At 35.1% G+C, this 20489-nt stretch overlaps 2 protein-coding genes across 3 annotated transcripts; both read left to right on the top strand.

Annotated features, from left to right (window-relative positions):
• The first annotated feature begins 454 nt into the window (after positions 1 to 454).
• On the top strand, positions 455 to 10388 carry LOC130745744 (sister chromatid cohesion protein PDS5 homolog D-like). Of its 2 annotated transcripts, none has more exons than XM_057598111.1 (15): positions 455 to 583; positions 813 to 931; positions 2383 to 2586; positions 2731 to 2912; positions 3764 to 3890; positions 4017 to 4190; positions 5163 to 5222; positions 5354 to 6451; positions 6554 to 6655; positions 7123 to 7196; positions 7978 to 8029; positions 8684 to 8764; positions 8879 to 8922; positions 9460 to 9528; positions 9971 to 10388. In XM_057598111.1, the coding sequence occupies exons 2-15, from the start codon at positions 818 to 820 to the stop codon at positions 10083 to 10085; spliced, it is 2496 nt and encodes an 831-aa protein (XP_057454094.1). In that variant the 5' UTR covers positions 455 to 583; positions 813 to 817; the 3' UTR covers positions 10086 to 10388. The 2 variants fall into 2 exon arrangements, with proteins under 2 accessions (XP_057454094.1, XP_057454095.1); XM_057598112.1 differs by having other exon boundaries at positions 493 to 583; positions 854 to 931.
• Positions 10389 to 15561: 5173 nt separating this feature from the next.
• On the top strand, positions 15562 to 20076 carry LOC130745743 (cinnamoyl-CoA reductase 2-like). The gene is made up of 5 exons (XM_057598110.1): positions 15562 to 15900; positions 16033 to 16187; positions 18175 to 18360; positions 18450 to 18802; positions 19739 to 20076. Exons 1-5 carry the CDS (start codon positions 15762 to 15764, stop codon positions 19908 to 19910), a joined length of 1005 nt encoding a protein of 334 aa, XP_057454093.1. The 5' UTR covers positions 15562 to 15761; the 3' UTR covers positions 19911 to 20076.
• The last annotated feature ends 413 nt before the right edge of the window (positions 20077 to 20489 follow it).

The raw sequence follows: 20489 nt of genomic DNA, 5'->3' as shown, positions 1-20489 counted from the left end.
GTGTTTTGAACATGAACAATGAATTTGTGTGATGCTTGTTTTTTAATCCTTATACTTTTCGGTTCCTCTGCTTCTTATTTGGGATTTCTTTCTTAAATATATTCTTATTTTATGAAAAAAATTCTCAATTTTGAATGGGTTGTGTGAGCAAAAGAGGTTTTTAGTCTGTGTTGGGTGAAGAAAACCCCAACAGAGTAGTAGAGAAGAGGTGGTGAAGATGAGGATATTATTGTCTAAGAAAGAAATAAATTAAGGGTATACCTGTCATTACAAGCAAAATTTTCAAGTGTACCACAATGTGTCACTAAACTCACTGTCCCACCAAAGCCATCGTCGCTCTTCCTGCGAAAGTCTTTTCTTAACTTTGTTTCAGACAATCAAACATGTACTTTACCTTAGGAGTATTTGTATGGCATAGGAAAAATATACTAAGGGTATGATGGTAATTGCAGGGAAGATGATGACGAAATCTCAGTTCATCAGCATTCAGCAATGCCCTCAAGTTCAACGATCAAAGACAGGCACTTTCGCCTGTAAGAGAAGAAAGGAAAGAAAGACTCTTTAGGGAGTATTTTCTTTTAAGGTAACCAAATAAAAGGGGTTTAAAACTTTTCTTAGTACATTGTAATGATTGTATAGTGAATTTCAAACCCAGAAACTCAATAGTATTAAAAAAAAACATGAACTAATCTTTTGTGCTTATCTGCTTGCATGTCACACACTTTGCCTCAAACCCTTGAATTTAGTTTTGCTGACACAGCTAGGGCTATAAATTGTGAGTTACATTGTACATTTCCAAACTTTCTGGGCAGAAACAATGACTTCCACTGAGAGAGATACACTGCTGCTGCAGAGGCTTAGACATGTGGGGAGGAAGCTGCTCAAATGCAAGCCTTATGATGATATTGATGTGGTTCTTGAACAGCTTGATGTAATCTCTCTCCATATCTTTCTTCTGCTTTTCATATCTATTTGTAAATCTTTCTGCTGGATTTTTGTCTCATGAATTGATTATGATTTTCTCTCTGTTTGCTGATCATATAGATTACTGCCTTGATTTTAGATATCTCATGTTATGGGTTGTCTCATGATTGGTTTAGGTATCTCAAATGGGTTGGCATGGCACACCCAAATTCTGGTTATTTTCCAAGGGAATTCTTTAGGTTTTATTTACCTCATATGTCTTCCACATTTTTTCATGGAATTAAATTTTTCATTTTTATTGAATTTTCTGATCGGAGTCTCTTCGTGTCTCGTTGGCTGTGTTTATCTGTCTAATTGGATGTATTCCTGCAAACCCTTTTTTCAATTTCTGGCTCATTGGTTAAGTAGAGTGGCTGTAATTTTGATTAACTCCTTTGGAAGTTCAATGCATCCTTCAAGATCCAGACTTCTATTTGGCCTGTGGTACTCAATTTATGGATATGTTGGTTTCTTGCATAACCAAGACTTTTCTACTAGGGTAGCACTATGTCGATTCCTAGATAGGGGCTACTGTCCCTTGACAGCTAGAAATTTGTCAATGGCCAAGTGTTTCACCATGAAGAGGTGAACAAGTTGGCAAGAGCAAGGCAAAAGGAGCTGCCTTGTGTAGGGAGCCAACCTCCCCTTGTACTTGTGAACTATGCTTTCAAATGGATTGGTTATGATTTTATGAAAGGAGAACCCGCCAATGATTCTACATTGACAAAAAGGTTCCTTTGCAAGAAGTGGTTTTGGGAACCTGCCATTTACTCCCTGTTGATATGCAAATGAAACTGGCAGCTTTGCTCCAGATGTTCTCTCTTTTTCTTTCTTGTTATATTTTGGGTCCCTTACCCTATGTTTCTTGTAGTTTTCTTCTCTTTGTTCTAGTGAATTTCTTCTATCATAAAAAAAGATTTGCTCAGCTACTTAATGGCAGCAGAGTAGTTACTGACCTAGGGAGGTTGATGCTCTTGATCTCCTTGATGCCCTCGTATATATCTATACATTCCTGTGCCGTTTCTTGTCAAATGAATTCCACTACGTTGCTGAATTTGATGATGGATTATGTGGCTTATTGTTTGGACGCAAACAAATCTTATGTTTGTCATGGACTTTTTTTTCTGTTAGGGGGTTACCAATGGTTTGCTTTGTTAATTGACTTTGAGGTGTCAGTTAAGGTGCACACGAATTATGCACTGAAATGTGGATATTTACAAAAGGGCTTAGTTTATGTCCTTAGATGATATGAATAAATCAAGTTGAATATCTGGTTTAATTCCTCACTTGTAACAGTGTAAATTAGGAGTCTTCCCCACTTATTTCAATGCTTAGTTGAATTTTGGAATAAATTAAAACATTTTTAACAACAGGCCTTCCTGACATTCCTTTACTTTTGTATGGCTTTCCAAATTTTAGAAATTGGAGCTGATTCTGTCAACGGTCGATCAAAGACCTGCCAATCATGTTCAAGAATCACTGGTGCCTTTAATGAAGGCACTAATTTCTACTGAACTTTTGCGACATCCGGATGAGGATGTCAACATCTCTGTTACATCTTGCCTAGCTGAGATCACAAGAATTACGGCACCAGATTCCCCTTATGATGATGAACAAATGAAGGTACTCATTTTACTTTTCTGTAATTGAATTTTTTCAATCAAACAGTTCAAGTATATTGTAATTATAAATGTTGATAATGATTTTTGTAATTATATTTTCTTGTTGAAATTATACATTGATTACATTTCCTTTCGTGCTGAGCAGGAAGTTTTCAAGCTCAAGGTGTCAGCTTTTGAGAAATTGTGTCATGTATCTGGTCGTGGCTATGAAAAGGCATTAGCCATACTTGAGAATGTTTGGAAGGTCAGGTCATCCTTGGTCATGCTGGACCTTGAGTGTGATGACCTGGTTATTGAGATGTTTCATCATTTCTTTGGTGTTGTAAGGTTAGAGAGCCCTAACGACAATTTGTTTTATCTGTTTCTTCAGTTCCAAAATTGCCTAGGTGAAATTTATTAACTCAATTAGGTTTTTCTTTCTTTCTGATTACATATTAATAGATGCATATCATCTCTATAAAATTCGTGCACCCAACTTTGAGGTTTCTTTTCTATTTTTTGTAAATGTATATTTCAGCTTGGTTATAGTTGACAGTCAAACAGTTTTTCAAATTTGGTAAAATTTATTCAAACCGATCACATAAGTAGAAGATCATATTGGTGTTGTAATCATGTGTAAGTTTTTCTGTATACTGTCTCTTGAATTTGGACTGGCCTTCCCCTAACAGCTTAAGCTGCTGTTAGATGAAGTTCACGGTTGATTTTGTATCTACTAGTTTCTATCTTCTTTCATGTTTGGTAGGCATTTCGATAAGTTCTTGTACAAATCTCCCCCCTCTACAAATATCATCTTTGTATCAGTAGAAGAAAAGAAGCTTAAGTCAATATTTTCAATAGAACAGTGCTTCGTTTCACAGTTTCTATCAACTTACTTGAGAGATGCTTTTGGAGGTGAACTATTTATGAATTTTATGTGTTAAACTTCTCAATACAGAAGTGGTGCAGCCAAGGAAATTAGGTTTTCTTTGCATATTCTTTTTCCAAATGACTAGCAGATGAAGCTAGGGGAAGTTGTTTTACATTGACAAATACTGATGAAAAAATAGATTGCTTAGCAGTTATCACATAAGAAGAAGTTTACTGCTTTTTTCCTTTTTTCTTTTTTGCTTATCAGTTATCATTGGAGTTTTCATTCACTCCTGTATTAATGACTAGAGTATTTTTTATTCAATTTAAAGGTCAAGCCATCCAAGTAATGTAATTCATTCAATGGAATCAATAATGACATTGGTCATAAACGAAAGTGATGAAATTTCCCCAGATCTTCTTAAACCTCTTTTAGATAGTGCTCGAAAGGAAAATCAGGTAACAAACTTTGCATTATATCGGTTTCATCTCATTTATATTTTTTTGGTTTTTTATGTTATTTGGTTATTGTTACTTCATGTCCTTTTATTTTACTTTGTTAATCTGGTTAGCTTATTTTCCCAGACTATCTCACCTATTTCTTGGACCTTGGCTGAGAAAGTAATAACCAGCTGTGCTGTGAAGCTTACACCGTTTCTTATGAAGGTCGTGGAGTCCTCAGGAAGATCTCTTCATGATTATCCACAAATCGTTACGTCCATTTGCCAGAATCGATTGATTGCTTCTCCAAAGGCAGTGGTATGTTGTACTTGTCATAGGCAATACTGATAGTAGATAATATGTGTTTTTCTTAATTGCATGGAGCGGTATGCCGTATGCCAGTGCACACAGATGCCCTTTTACTATTCAGGTTGGGGATCGGGTTTATTTGAAGATTAGACCCACTCCTAGGGATGTGTATTCTCAATGCATCCAAAGTTAGCTGCTAGATAGATTCTGTGGTCCCTACTTGGTGCTAAACAAATAGAGGAAGTCGCAGTTACTTTCCAACTTCAGGTCCCATAGTAAGAACACATTCAATCTGTGTTTCATTGTCCCAGCTTAAAGAGGTGGTATTAAATCATTCAGTGGGAACTAATCTACCTATAGATTTTGAAAGTGGATGCCAACTCTTATTTCCCAGAAAGTGCACTGGGGTATTAGACTGTATCTCACTGTGGGGATCAGGTGAAACAAGTTCTTATCCATTGGCAAGGCAAACCAATTAGGAGGCTACATAGGAAGATTTGATGCCATTCAGCTACAGTTTTGAAATTTCAACCTTGAGTACAATGTTGATCTATTAGGGAGAGGTATTGTTAGGAATAAAAATAATGAGATAGGAGGAAAATATGGTGTGTCTGTAGAAGGATAATTTGAAGTTTAATTGGTAAGTTATGGGGCTAAGAGAGTTAGGGGTCACGGGTTAAATATCAGTAAGTGTATCGGGGAAGCACCTTTTGGGAATAAACTGAATAAGCTCATTGCTCTGGTGTAAAGTAAAACCCTTGGAAGAGGATACTCTCCTTGATTCTTGAATGACCATAACACTTCTTTCTTTATCTCTCACTTTAATATATTCTCAGTTTCTCTTTCTCCCTAGATTTCTGACAGGATATGAATAATGCTTAATTTCTAACCCACTGTTACATCAATATCTTCTTCACTTTGGTATTGTTATTTTCAATAACCTGTTACTTGGTTAGGATTGATTTTGTTGCAATACTTCAGGTTCAGTCAGTTGATAACAAGCTTGATGTACCCACAGATGCAGATGATCAACCCTGTGATGTAAGTTATCTTTTTCCTTTCACTATACGTTATTGGATTATTAAATTTCCCGTTACGATTGTGATGCTTACTTTGTCACAGCACCAGTCAATATTATGGAACATTAAACATGTAATTATATTCTTGATCAGGTGACCAAAGGACTTGAACCAGATACTACTTGTGTGGGAGGTTCCCAACTTACGGGTGTTACAAAATCAAACATATGTGCCAGTGCTGCTACTGTGGATGGAGAAGCTATAAAAAAGTCTGGTTCCAAAAGGAAACAACATTCTAATCTTACTAAGAACTCCAAAAGAAGCAGTGCAAACTCCAATTCAGAGACTTGCAATTTAGAGTCTGTTAAGGAACCAAGCTCTGAAACTCGGCTGAATACTTCGCCAAGGAGGAGGGACCGTAAGCCTAATTCTTTGATGAATGCAGAGGAAGGCTATGATCACTCTTTGATTCATATGGGAACAAAAACCAGAAAATCAGCTCAATCTAGAAAGGCTCACAATACTAGCTCTGATTCTTCACCTTCTAAAAATCCTATGTCCAGAAAGGATATGATGCAGCCGGAGCCTAAAACGAAACATGTAGCTCTAGTTTCTGAGCCGAAACATGAGAACATTGCAAAACCAGCTCAATTGAGAAAGACTTCTGCTATTGGAAGTGATTTTCTTCCTTCTGAAATCCCTGCTTCCAGCAAGGATAATGTAATGTCAAAGTCTGCAGATATGAGCGAAGGTGTTAAATCATTAGTAGCTAAACCTAAAAATGATGAGAACACTGATGCTGTTCTGCGTTTTACACATGATAAAGATGGAAGCCGCCCCAAAAGAGGTCGCCCAAGGAAAATAAGTAGCACAGGTAATCAAGATGTTCATACTAATTCTGTGTCAATATCAAAGAAAGGCAATTTGAATCCTCTGCTCGACAAGACTTTTCCCAAATCCCCTGATGTTGGGTTGGAAAAGGAATCTGATGAAAAACCTCAGCCACCCATTAGGAAAATTAAGTTTACTCTGAAGTCTAATGGGGGAACTGGTGTAGCTCCTGAATTGGTGGATGCTAATGTGGAACCTAAGGTTTCTTGTGAAGATGAGGGGAGAAACAAGTCAGCTATGAATGTTGAGGTGGAAAATAGAGAAGAGGCCAGATCTTCAGGTCAACCAGAGGTTAAGAAAAGGAGGAGGCATGATGATGCTACTCCTAACAAAGGTCTCAACAAATCATCTGCTGTGAAGGTATATCAAGAATATTTTTTACAATCATCCTGAATAACAGGAAATTTCAGTAAAACCTCACATACTTCATCTTTTGGGGGCCTTGTTGCTGCCACATTATAGGGGCCGATGGCGATTACTGAGTCTGCAAGTAAAGCATTAAGTGGAGTGGGGGAAACCACACAAGCAAGGCTGAGGAGAAGGAACATCACTACAAGCGTAGAGGTATGCATTTGAAATCTATCCGAGTTGTTGGATAGAGTTACTAAAATCTTGTGAGATGTCCCATTATCTTCAACTTTTTTATGACTCTAACTCTAATTTTTTTCGATTTACCCTGGAAAGTCCTTAACATGTGATACTCTCTGAAATTATGTGCTAACTGTACTAACAAGTTGATATAAGGCTACTCTCTCTCTCTCTCTCTCTCTCTCTCTCTCTCTCTCTCTCTCTCTCTCACTACATGTGTGTGTGTGCGTGGTCACTGTCCAGCGTAAAAAACGTTGTCTGTCTCTATACTCAATAATAGTGATCTAACAAAATTTAGCACAGCATCTCTTTTTCAGGAGTTTGACAGAATAGGTTGAATCAGAATCTTTTTTTCATTGTATATTGTTTACTGGAATTTCCCCTTCCTTTAATTCTTCCTCGTAATGTATTCCTTGTAACCTTTTCTGTAAGTTTTCCCTCAGGTATCTGAATCTCGTGACCGTAGTAACTCATTGGTTGGTAGTCGGATCGAGGTCTGGTGGCCGAAGGACAAGACGTAAGAATTTCAGTAGCACTATTTTGTAATCTATTTTCTATGTCTTCATTCCTCTTTTAATAAATTCAAAGGAAGTATACTATGACCTCAGCTACAGTAGGCCATATGATGCTGTTTGCTTGTGCTTGTGTTTGTGAACTACGGGTTTAGGACAATGGTTATATATGGAGGAAAAAATGCTATAAATCATAGTTACTTCTGAATAATAGACACGTACCAAAGGAGAATTCAGGTGTGTAAAGGCCATTTCACAGGAAGTGGATGTTGGTCTTTTTATGATCTGGATTTCCTCTATCAATAGAGATCTCATTTACAATGATTTTTTTTGGGTGGGGTAGTTTAAGTTAAGATAAACTATTTGCAAAGGTTTCTTTTTTATGCATTCTCATGGGATTTTCGGACTTACAAAATCACTTTCCCTACTGTCATATTCTAAATTTCATATGCTTCTGAAAGTAGATGAGACTCATTTCTTGTCATCTAACATCTCTTTTCTCTAGTTGGTCTACTGGATTTTGTTAGAACATCTCAATTAAGAAACAGGCTTTGTGATTTAGATAAAGAATTTGAATCAGTTTGTTTTTCAATTTTATCTTTGAGTTAAATGCTATGTTTGGAAGGTTTTTCCTTCAAAGATATTAGTAATTTATCATTTAACATCTTCCCTAAAACAACTAGATGTTGGTCTTGTTTCATAATCAGTTTCAATGTGTACATACGTGTGTGTGTTGCTTGGTTTATGTAACCCTGAAATTTATGTGTTTACAATTATTTTCTTCAGGTTTTATGCAGGTGTTGTCGCTTCTTATGATCCTGTCAGAGGAAAGCATAAGGTGAGGTGGCTTTTACTGCTTTAGATTTTTGTTTTCTTTAGCTTTTAAATTCATTATGTAACACATTATATGAGTTATTCTTTAAACAAAAGCACATGACATACTGATTGGACATTTTCTAATCCCTATGTACTGTAGTATTGACACTGATAATATCCTGGTGGTATATGACCTTTTAAATCATTCTTATTTTCAACCCTACATACCTGTGATAATGTTTATCTTTCATTTCTGGGCTTTGCAAATACGAAGTATAGTCTAGTTTAAGATTTCATGAATTTTATTCTTTAATGTTCATGGTGCATCCTCATAAAAGTGCGCCAAATATCTCCATATGATTGATTCCCAAATTTAGTACTTATATTTTAAGTTAGATGAATGCTGGAGAGCCGGATTGAAAACCTCCTACTACTGTGATAACTCACAGGTGACTTGGAAGGAAAATGTTTTATTCTGACAATATCAAAATTTTCACTCTTCTCTTCTAATGAACATTTTTTAAAAAATGAAATTAATAATTGAATTCATTGATTGATTATGAAACAAGAAAAAACAATACTTGTGTGGTCAAATGATTGTTGTGTGAGCCTGAAAAGCATGAAGTATTGAAATATATAATTATATTTGTTAACTTTTCAAATGACTTTTCTGTAGATTTTGTATGATGATGGGGATGAGGAAGTATTGAATCTTAACAAACAGCGCTGGAAACTAGTTGATGTTTCACCAAATGAGGTGAGTACAAAGCTCCGATGCCAATTTAATTTTTGTTTTACACTAACACATGTATATATATTATATATATGTATGTATGTATCTATATCGTGCATACTGATATTCTGGTATCAGGAAAAAGGACTTGGACTTAAGGATCTCGCCGAGGCGTCGGATATGTAAGTATTACATGATCTGAAGGACATTAATGCCTAATATTATTGAAAGGACCTCTAACTAGAAGTTTGTTTTTGAAATGTTATTTCAAATCCCTTGAGCTATATTGTATCTATAGCAGACCAAATTATCGTGGATTTCATACCAATAACTGGCCTTTTATCTTATATGATCGTTATATTGGTGTTGTCATTATTTGCTTTGTTTTAACTTTCATAATATCTATCTTTTTTCATAAAGAAAACTTATAAGCTTATTAAATCAAAGTGAAGGACTTTTGCCAGTTTATTTTTCTAAATCCAGTTTCAATTGAAAGGACCTCTAACTAGAAGTTTGTTTTAGAAATGTTATTTCAAATCCCTTGAACTATATTGTATCTATAGCAGACCAAATTATCATGGATTTCATACCGATAACTGGCCTTTTATCTTATATGATCGCTAAATTGGTGTTGTCAGTTTTGTTCTATCCACCTATTTTTTTATTAATCTTCAACTGATTTATGAAGCTTATATTGTCAAGCTATTCATAATGTGCAGGGTAGAAAAATGCAGAGAAACTCCCGAGTTGGAGTCAGCTAAGGGTGCAAAGACCAATTCTCAGTCCAGGTTAGTCTGCATACTAGGCAATATATTAGGGATTCACAAATATTTAATCTAGATAATGTTTGGTTTCACGTTTGTAAGCGTTATATTGATTCTCCAGTATCAGAATTAGAATCAATTTTTTGGTGTTTAAATGTTTGGTTTTACAATTAATTCTAGGATGAAGCTACAAATCCTAGCTTCTAGGATAGACATAATCACTTGAGATTTTACAACTGAATTTCACAATACTACCCTATAAAAAACACTTTTATCATTAATGTATTCAAACATATATCACTGTACTTTCAACTCATTTTACCATAATCAATTTTACCAAATTTAATTCGGTTGAAATTCAATCATGACCGCATCAATCTAATGATTCGGACAGTAAAACTTCTGCCAGCATCTTCAAATCTGAATCTGTAGAATCTGCTCTCAAATATATTTTTGGTGTTGACAGGAAAGATTCTGCCGGTAAGCCGCTTAAAACCAGAAAAAGGAAGACTGGTTCCGACATGAAAAAGATCAAACCTGAGAATGGTGACCTTGAAAAGGACAAAGCTCAAAGGGCTTGAACTTTGCAGGTCTCGAAGAATAAACAAAGGTGTATAGAAAGAAGGTTAGCAGTGAGCCAGTGAAGCTGTGCAGTATTTACTAGTACCAATAGTTAGCTCTAGAACTCGTAACATTATTGGCTTTACCATATGGATTAGTCTGTTTTGCATCATACTTAATCTCAACAACCTTGCAAACTGGTCAGTCGTTAGTATAGTTTGATATGTGGTGACCTGGATTGAGAAGGGTTTGATTTACACCCTTTATTGACTATTTACTGCAGAAGGGTTTGTTTTACACCCTTTATTGAAATTGGTTTCATACATTTTGTGATGTCATCTATTTGCCGTTCAAGGGTATGTTACATTCCCATTTGTGGTAAGCAGTTATTTCTTGAACAGAGAATGTTACGGGTAGGGATCAAGGATCATTTCATCTGAAAAACTTTCTCATGTTGAAATTTGTGTTTATATCTATCTTCATATCTATTAAATAGATGAGGTGTTTTGAATATTTATGAAGAGAGGGATAAGTATAATTTTCACTTGACATTGTTATATGACAGAGATGATCGTAATCCACATGTTACCGAATGTCGTTGTGAAGAAAATAAAAGTAGAACTAGAAAGTTAAATGAAAATGAAAATAGTAAGTTTTGTGAAAACACTTGTTCTTTTTTCTAAAAGGAGGACTAGAAAATAAAAACTTTTCCTCAAGCTAGATAGTCTTTGGAAATTTAAAATTAATCTAAATTTTGTATTAGGCATATTCCCACGTCAGTTGAGTTGATGTAGATAGGCTCTCCTTGCCAAATATTTAACACAACACTCGAACCAGAGATCTATGCTTTAGCTAGAATAATCCCACATCAGTTGAATTGATCTATGTGTTAGGTGATCAATATAAGTGTATTTATTATAAGAAATGTAAACAATAGTGTATTAAAAAACAAAGCAAAAAACTTCTAAAATTTGCGCCATCATCATCATATATGATTAAGGTGCAATTTTGCTAAATTAAAGATATTTGTCATGCAACTTCAAAGGGTCAAATTCTTGACTGAGTCAGCAAAACAGTAGTTTGAACTCTGAAGCGTGGAGTTCAAATGAGAGGCTGATTTTGTTTTGGCGTGTTGGTTGTTGTTCTATTGACATCGGTTTCAGTCAAAAGGCCGAAGAAGATTACTCATAAAAATTCAAAATCCTTTGAAAACAAAATTGTCATATATAGGTAAAAGATGTCATTTGTTGGTGGTTGGACTTTGAAAGAAAAGATGTCATTTGTTTGGGTTGGGGTTGTTATTGTATGTTGACTTTGGGTTGTACGCTGTAAGTACTTTCTATGGTTTATTTTTTGAAGTCTTCACTCACCAACTCTAGGAGCACGGTGTCTTCACTTTCCCAACCATATTGAACAGAATCAAGACCCAAATTCCATTCTCACGCCTCCATCTCACGTTTCCTCTAGCGAACAACAAGAAATATTGCAGTCACAGAGGCCCTCCTATTATTGCAGGATATTATTGGTAGATTCCACCTGACCAATGTCAATGTGTCCACAAAATGGAGAAACATGGCAGGTGTTTGTCTATTTGAAATTTGCATGTTACATCACTTTTTATACTACACCTATTTTGGCCGGTTACTTAATTGTTTGTCACAAGTGGAGTTTCGGGTTTGAGCTAGTTTGAACGAAATTGCATTAAGAGGAGAGAGGAGTGTAATATTTATATTTGAGAGGGGAGGGGAGGGTAATATTTTCAAGTGATCGTCAAGTTGCTCGACCAAAATGAATAAAACTTAGAATTTTAACTTTCTAATCAACTAGCCTAGCAAAAGACTAAGTTGATAGTATTAATGGTTAAATTCACCTTAGCAAGATTGATTCCTCAAATGTCAGCTACACAACAACCTAGAAAAAAAATTAAACATTCCCATTATTGTTTACTACGACATCGTATGTACAAGTTTGGTTGCATTGTAAGTTAAGCATCAGACATATTTACACTCATATTTCTCCTATAGACTTGATGGATTCTCTCTCAACTCCATTGCTTATTTGAGTATAGAAGTGTCTTTGGCAGATACCTCATCCGACGTGGATATATTCAAACTGCATCAACGTGCTTTCAGTCATTCGCACCACTATGCACTACCATGATAGAATGGAGAATCTCTCTGCTTAGATTATGGAAGCACAATTAGCGTTGTCTATGGGAAGCTTGTAATGTAATACCCATTACCATGGTTGGAACACGTTGTAAGCAATATTATATTCTCATGGAGATTCAATTTCAAAACAACAAGAGAATCATGGAATGCCTCAATCAGAGCATGGCGAAGCTTTCATCAAGATGAAATTTGGAATCACATCCCAGCACCTGATGATTTTGTTAAGCATTGGAGCATCATATTGAGGAATTGGTAAAATATGTGCATGCCTAACATACACACAAAGAAGAAGATTCTCAAGTTATTTGTCGCACTGTTCGTCATGAACGAGCAAAGTATCAAAGGAGGCGAGAAGAGGTTGAGTATAGTCATGCAATAACAATGAGCCATCATCAAGGAGTTTCAAGCAAACAAGTGGTACTTTGGCTATGGTTCAATATTCTTTCCCTGAAAAAACACTACAAGAAAACACATAACTACCAATGATTTATGCTGACAACTATGAAACCGTCACAAAATCTCATTACAAACATATTTTTCTACAAATAAATAAATAAAATTATCGGCAGGATAGACTATAGGTAACGTGGCTATAAATTTAAGCGTGCAAGTTACCGACAGTTTTGACAGTTACAACCATCGATCGCGATAAGAAACGATGAGACCGTACATATAGTCGTCTGTAACTTTATTGACAGCTAAACCGCCAATAACTTATAACTTAGGATGGTTAAAGTCGTTGGTAACCTTATAACTTTGTAATTAATATCATTTTCACCGCTTGTCAACCTTTAGGAATCAAGATAGTTATTTTCTCTCATTTTCTCTTATTTATAATTTTGTTGTTTTTATTTTAATTTTTTTTTCGTCGGAAAGATAATATTGCACCCTTCAAGGATTGATCCCTATACCTTCCATATTCCACTCACATGTCCACTAGATCTTAGTTACCATTTGAACTATCATTTTTATTTTAGTTTACTGTTTCTTTTATTGTTTTGTAATTTAGCATTGCATTGTTGATTTTTGTTATACAAGTGACTTACTATATTTTTCATAAAGGTTAGTTATTGAAACTTAATTGCTTAATTCTGATTACTTTTTGAATTTAATGGATATGTATTGTTGGTGTAAAATAATTTTACACTGACATCCAATTGAATTCCGCCAAATAAGTAAATATGTTTTTGTTTTAATTAAAATTAAAAATGAATGTAACTCTCTCCTATGTGGCAAAATTTAATTGGTTGTCAACGCATATCTATTAAACTCTTAATTTTTATATGACATTTTTATAAGAGTGTAGTGTTAGATATAATATAATTTATAGGCTTAAATACTCTGAAGGTCCGTGCAATTGTATGACGTATGAAAATAAGTCCATGAATTTTTTTTTTCCGATTCGGGATCCCTGGAAAATGTTTTTTAATCTAAATAAGTCCCTACCCGTGTTATGTTCTTATGTGGCTCGATTTTTGCCCAATCAGCTATTCCACATGGCTTTTTTATTTTTCTTTTATTACACATGTATTAATCAATTATAATTAAACATTTTATTATTAAAATTAATCCCTAAACCTAATAATCCCTAACAATTAAATCATAAGAAACCTAAACCTAAGAAGGAGAAGAGGATTGTATGAAGAAGGAGAAGAAGAAGCAGAGGTTAGAAATTCAGGAGGAAGAAGAAGCTTCGCTGAGGACAGAGGCGAAGGTAAGGCGACGACGGGGACGGTGGATAGAACCTCCACCGCTCCACCACAAGACCACCGTTCTGGAGCTATAACCTTCTCCAAGCATAACTGTCGTCAGATCGAGGGAGAGAGAAAGGGATCGACTAGAAGGATGAAGATGACGAACTCAGACGAAAGGGACAAAGAACCCAGAACGAAGACGACGAACTCATGCAACAACGATTGAGCGTCCATGATAGATTCTTGATCCTGGATCCACCACAGCCAGATCCACCATCATCCTCCTCCTCCAACAACCCACAATTCTGACAACAACCCACATCCATGGAGAACGAGTCCACATTCCATGGAGACGAAGAGAAACCCTAAAAAAAAGAGGGTTGACGGTTGCAGAAAGAAAAACTCATAGTGTTCTTCGCTGATTCGATTTTGCCCATAAGTACCAGGTTTGGATTTGGTTTTGCTTTGATTCAGTTACCAAGCAGCTTCTTACCCAGAAGCAGAAGAGGCAGAAAGATGAGTTTTGCAATTTGAAATTGAAATATGAAATTGGGGGTTTTGCTATTTGAAGCTGCCATTGCTGCAGCCATAAAGTTTGCAAAGAAGAGAGGAAGGGAGGGTTATCCAGAGGCATAGAAAGAAGATGAGAAGATGTCTCAAGGATAAGGGAGGAGGTGGCTGGCGGAGAGGGAAGGGCTTGAAGATGAGTTTTTTTAGGTTTAATTAGTTTGAGATTTAATTAGTTTGAGTTAAATTATAATTAAGTTAATAAGATGTTGAAAACTTAATTAAGTTTAATTATTAATTTGGGATTAATGTTGATTTTCCTTTAATCATATCATGTAGCATTAATTTGTTAGGGATTATTAAATTTGAGGAATTAATTTTAAGATTAAAATGTTTAATTATAATTGATTAATGCATGTGTAATAAAAGAAATTGAAAAAGCCACGTGGAATCGATGACTGGGCAAAAATAGAGTCACATAAGCTTCTAACACGGGTAATGACTTATTTAGATTAAAAAACATTTTCCATGGATCCCGAATCGGAAAAAAAAAAATTCAGGAACTTATTTTCATACGCCATACAATTTCAGGGACCTCAAAAGTATTTAAACCTAATTTATATGACAAATGAAACAGATAACATCAAACACTACTCCTAGAGATCTTATGGGAGGGAAGAGTAATATGGTACCTGATTTGTCATCGAAGAAGAAGAATCTTGATTAGTGCATCAGTGCGCATCTATGATTTAAGATAATTTATAACTGAAAGGTGTGAAACGAACAAAAAAACGTGTGCCCATGAGCAATGAACAAGCATATTTCAACTTTAGCTAATTCAGTGGATATTATAAAATGTTACTATAGAGTAATATCAGTTTTAGAAAAAAGTAAGAAATTGGATCTGATGACTCGATCGTATACATGTAATTAAAAAATGAATGTTTCATAATCACAAGAGGTAATTAAGTCGTACCTTGTACAATTGAATTTAAAGACTCCGGCCGTGTCTCCGTCCACTCAATTTACGATTTGATGATGTTCACATGTGAACAATACTACTTTATAATATACAATTACCTGGCAACTACAAAAACTCAACTTCAATATGAATGGCGTAAAGAAGAAATATATTCCATAATAACTAATAAGGATTAGGTGGATACGTTTCCTTTATAAATGCAACCATTTCTCGATAACCAGCACATACCATCTTCTTGACTCAAGAGAGAGCACATTCATCCTTCAAATTCTCTTCTCAACCACCATTTCATTTTTTTCTCACCTGTATAATCAGAGGAAGAAATTAAAAGAATCCAAGAAGATGCCGGCTCCTGCTGACACATCATCAGTTTCCGGCGATATCGTGTGTGTCACCGGCGCCGGCGGGTTCATTGCATCATGGCTCGTCAAACTTCTCTTGGAGAGAGGCTACATTGTCAGAGGCACCGTGCGAAACCCAGGCATGTTATATGTTATTGCTATATATACATGGCATGGCATGCAGTGCTTATTACATGACATGTGTTTTTTCTTGCATGTTAAATTTGATTTATGTAAGGTTGTTTAGCTGAAATTTATGTTATTAATTTCAGATGATCCTAAGAATGGACACTTGAAAGAGTTGGAAGGAGCCAAGGAGAGGCTAACTCTGCATAAGGCTGATCTCTTTGATCTTGATTCTCTGAAAGCAGTCTTTCATGGTTGCGATGGTGTCTTCCACACCGCCTCCCCGGTCACTGATAACCCCGTGAGTTCTCTTTCTTTTCCCTTCAATGTTTTTTTTTTTTGAACTTTTTCCCTTCAATGTTAAAGGATTTATTATTGGGTGTTTGAAAAATTCTATTGCCTCTCCTTGTTTCTTTAGATAATTTTTTTTTTTGAAAAATAAAGGATTGTATATTATTATCCACAAAAAACCTCTAAGGACAAACCCTTAAGGAGCAAGGAAAACCAAAAAAAAAAAAAATGAGGCATCCCGTCGAACACACAAAAAAAACCCCAAATCGCCGCAAAACCCCCATCCAGGGCAAAAGCAAGGGCACCCTAAGACTACCCAACCACACCCGAGAGAAACAAACAAAAATCAAGTTTTGAAATGTTCCTCATAAATCTTCTCCAACACTTGAATAGCTTCAAAATCGCTTTCCTCAAATTCTAACCCCAAAACTTTTCCAACTAGCCACGTGTTGGAAAAGATAATTAGTACTAGTAAAATTATTCAAGTAAATATAATATAAAATTATATTTCAACATATGCGTTAGGAAATTCTAGTTTGTCTCACGTGTTAAAATATTATTGGACTACATAAAACTATGATTATAGTGATTTTACTTTATATTTACTTGGAGTAAATTATATAAATTTTTTAATTGGGAACTATATTTTCTAGAAACAAATTTCAATGTTCTCACACATTGCCCATATGATCAGGGTCGGCCCTGGGCCTGTGCAGGCAGACCCACAACCCAGTGCCTCCAAAAAGAAGGGGTCCAAAATAAAATTCCCATTAAACTTTTTCAAAAAAAAATTTAACAGTTGTATTCAAGATCAGTTCTGTACTTCTGAATTTAAGAGCTTAATTAGCATTGGAATATGGAAGGTTTCATTGGGTTTTTCTATCTAATTCACTAGATAAGTGGATATTAATTAGTGAACTAATCAACTTTAAAACGGCCCAGGGCCTCAAAAATGTCGGGACCGGCCTGCATATGATACGAGCAGATCTTGGGGTAGACAAGAAGCCAAGATGTCAGTGTTCATTGTTATAGACAATGAATAAAAACATGACACCACGTTAAAATAAAAATTATAAAGTCATAATTTTAAAGTTAAAAAATGCCACGTTCTTCTCTCTTCTTTCTTTCACGCGCCATTTTCCCCTCCTCTGTAATTTTAATACTAGTAGCAGGAGCGCACGTATTAATTATGCACCACCACCATTTCCACACAAGCAAAATAAACAGAGGCAAATCCATACACAGGGCCAATAATAACACACTACATTAAAATAAAAATTGTCCCAATGATGTGTTATAGGACGCTAGGTTTGTGACTACAGTGAATTTAATTAGGAAGATGTGACTAGAGAGAAGTCACATCAGATCCCTTAACAAGATTATCTCATATGATAACTAATTATATAAAGACCTAAACACTTTTACCCTAAAATTTCAACAAGTATAATCGATTGTGAAATTTTATTACATCATTTAAAAAATATTTCTTTAATTGTAATTAATTTGATCAAAGACTATTTTGATAATTTGACTAAAAATTAAAAACTATATATTCGAAGATCTAAACATGCATTTAATCAACACGAAATTAATCTACTTTGCAAAAATCTATTAATGTTATCGCCACATTTATTTATGTTGTCTTATGCATACGACACTTTGAGTTTGTGATTTAAAAAAAATACAAACCATACTTTAAATTGTAATATGAAAACAATGCATACCGCATTTTAAATTGTGATATATATATATATATATATATATATATATATATATTTTGTATTAATTTTCATACAGCGTATGCATTTTTGCTAATGAGTGGCATGAATCCGTACCACATAAACAACACACTTTTATTTTATTTCCACAAGGGTTAGATTCTTAGAGACAATAGAATGGTTCAACGATACTCTGAGTCTGAGAGACCAATTCCACCAGTTAAAAAACTCTGTTCTCTATGTCATTTTGATTCTATACATAACTGATGACATTGCCAGGAAGAGATGTTGGAACCCGCAGTGAACGGAGCCAGGAATGTAGTCATGGCAGCTGCAGAAACAAAGGTGCAACGAGTTGTATTCACTTCATCAATTGGGACAGTATACATGGACCCCAATAGGAGCAGAGATGAGGTGGTTGATGAATCATGCTGGAGTGATCTGGAGTACTGCAAGAATACCAAGGTTCAGTTAAATATTAATATGACTAGTAATCTTTGCATGAAATGTGAATATTAGCATTAGTAATTAATGGATGGTTAATTAATTTGCAGAATTGGTATTGCTATGGGAAGACAGTGGCAGAGCAAGTAGCATGGGAAGCTGCAAAAGAGAAAGGAGTGGACTTGGTTGTGGTGAACCCTGTTTTGGTTATTGGACCATTACTACAACCTACTATCAATGCAAGTACAATTCACATTCTCAAGTACCTTACTGGCTCTGCTAAAACTTATGTGAATGCAACTCAGGCTTATGTGGATGTTAAGGATGCGGCATTAGCCCATGTTCTTGTTTATGAGACTCCTTCTGCATCTGGTAGATACATTTGTGCTGAAAGTTCTCTGCACCGTGGTGAACTTGTTGAGATTCTTGCCAAGTATTTCCCTGAGTACCCAATTCCTACCAAGTAAGTGTTTGTTGTTGTCTCTATAAACTTAAAGCTAAAAATTACAGTGCACAAAAGTAATTTTTATTCGATTTACTATTATCTTACATATTTTTATCACAATAATTTTTTTTCTGTATATCTAAACATGCCCGCTTATGTTAAGAATTTGGATCTTCTCTGGCGGCTTTCTCTATGTGCAGTTTAACTTGCAAAAGAAAATAAAAATTAAATAATTAGAGTCAAACAATTTGATAACCGGCCAATCTTTGACATGGATAGCCACATATACAGAGTACAAATATATAAATGTTAAAAACATGGTGGAGATCTAGATGAATACAGAATGATAGGACTCTTAGTTGGTATACCAACCTTGACTTCTCTACGTGTCCAGTTTCAAACTCTGGAGACTTGGAAAGTCGAGTCAAATTGAATCAAAGCCTCCGAAAAATTCAATGATTTTATAGGCAAAGACGAGTGGAGCTTACAATTTCAAATAGTATTGTCTTTACCAAACCCCTTGTCTCCTCTCCAACACTCAGGCAACCCTGAGACATGCTTAATTGATCATCTACTAATTTGTCTTTACCAATTTTAATTACCTAGCTACATCTATTAATTGATACAAGGGCATTCTTAATCATCTACTAATATAGTTTTAAGTGTATGTAGTTGAGTGAAAGTGACCTGTGCTGCTTTAATAAATTTCTTAATTAGCAAAACCTAGTATTTGGAAACCGACAATCCAAGACCAAAATAAACATTTATTGATGTTTAGAACTAAATTACAATTACGCTTGAAGTGTCACATTGTCTTGTAGATGAGAATTAGAGACACACTCTTTGTTATTGTTTATTTTTTGAAAAATCAACATATTTCTCGAAGAAAGAATTTGGGTTTGGGAATATCTTTCACTCTAGACTTAAACTAAACATGTTATTTCTTTTGTGCAGATGTTCAGATGAAAAGAACCCGAGAGTAAAACCCTACATATTTTCAAATCAAAAGCTGAAAGACTTGGGATTGGAATTCACCCCAGTGAAGCAGTGTTTGTATGAGACGGTTATGAATTTACAAGAGAAAGGCCACCTTCCTGTCCTCATAAACCAACAAGAGTTGATCTAAGTTAAAATTATAATTAACAAGCTAGCTAGGCTATTTGTTTAATTAATTCAGAGCAAAGTTGTGGAATATAAAGAAATACGTAATCTGAATTTGTAATACACATCTTGCAAATTGTTGCTTTGTCCGGAAGTGGTAGTACCAATGCATTTTCCCCACTTTTTTCTAATGGTGTACGTTTTGTCTATTCTAAGATTCTCTCGATTCCAAAGTTTGGATGTCAACGAGTATGATATAATAGTACTTAATCTTCACATTTTTAAAGATGATTGTACTATCCCACGTTCATATTCCAGTTATTATGGTGAGGTTAAGGTCTATTTGACGCATCCAGCCACCATGTTGGGTATTGGGAGCCGCCTAGGAAGTGGCCTCGTGATAATGAGTGCATTTGTATTTTTGTAGGTATATATTTAAATGTATTTTTAGAAAATTCATGTCTCTTATATTATTAAAAATATATTTTAAGCTAACCGGAACGTAAATTACAAACACACAGTGTTGATTGAGGTTGAGAATTGCATTTTGTTGGAGCTTAATTAACTCAGGGCATTTTAAGTCATAATATGTCATATTATGCAT

Source organism: Lotus japonicus, chromosome 3, assembly GCF_012489685.1.
Source record: "Lotus japonicus ecotype B-129 chromosome 3, LjGifu_v1.2".
Classification (NCBI taxonomy): domain Eukaryota; kingdom Viridiplantae; phylum Streptophyta; class Magnoliopsida; order Fabales; family Fabaceae; genus Lotus; species Lotus japonicus.
The sequence above is the reverse complement of the archived record's forward strand: the minus strand, read 5'-3'. Positions and strand labels throughout refer to the sequence as shown.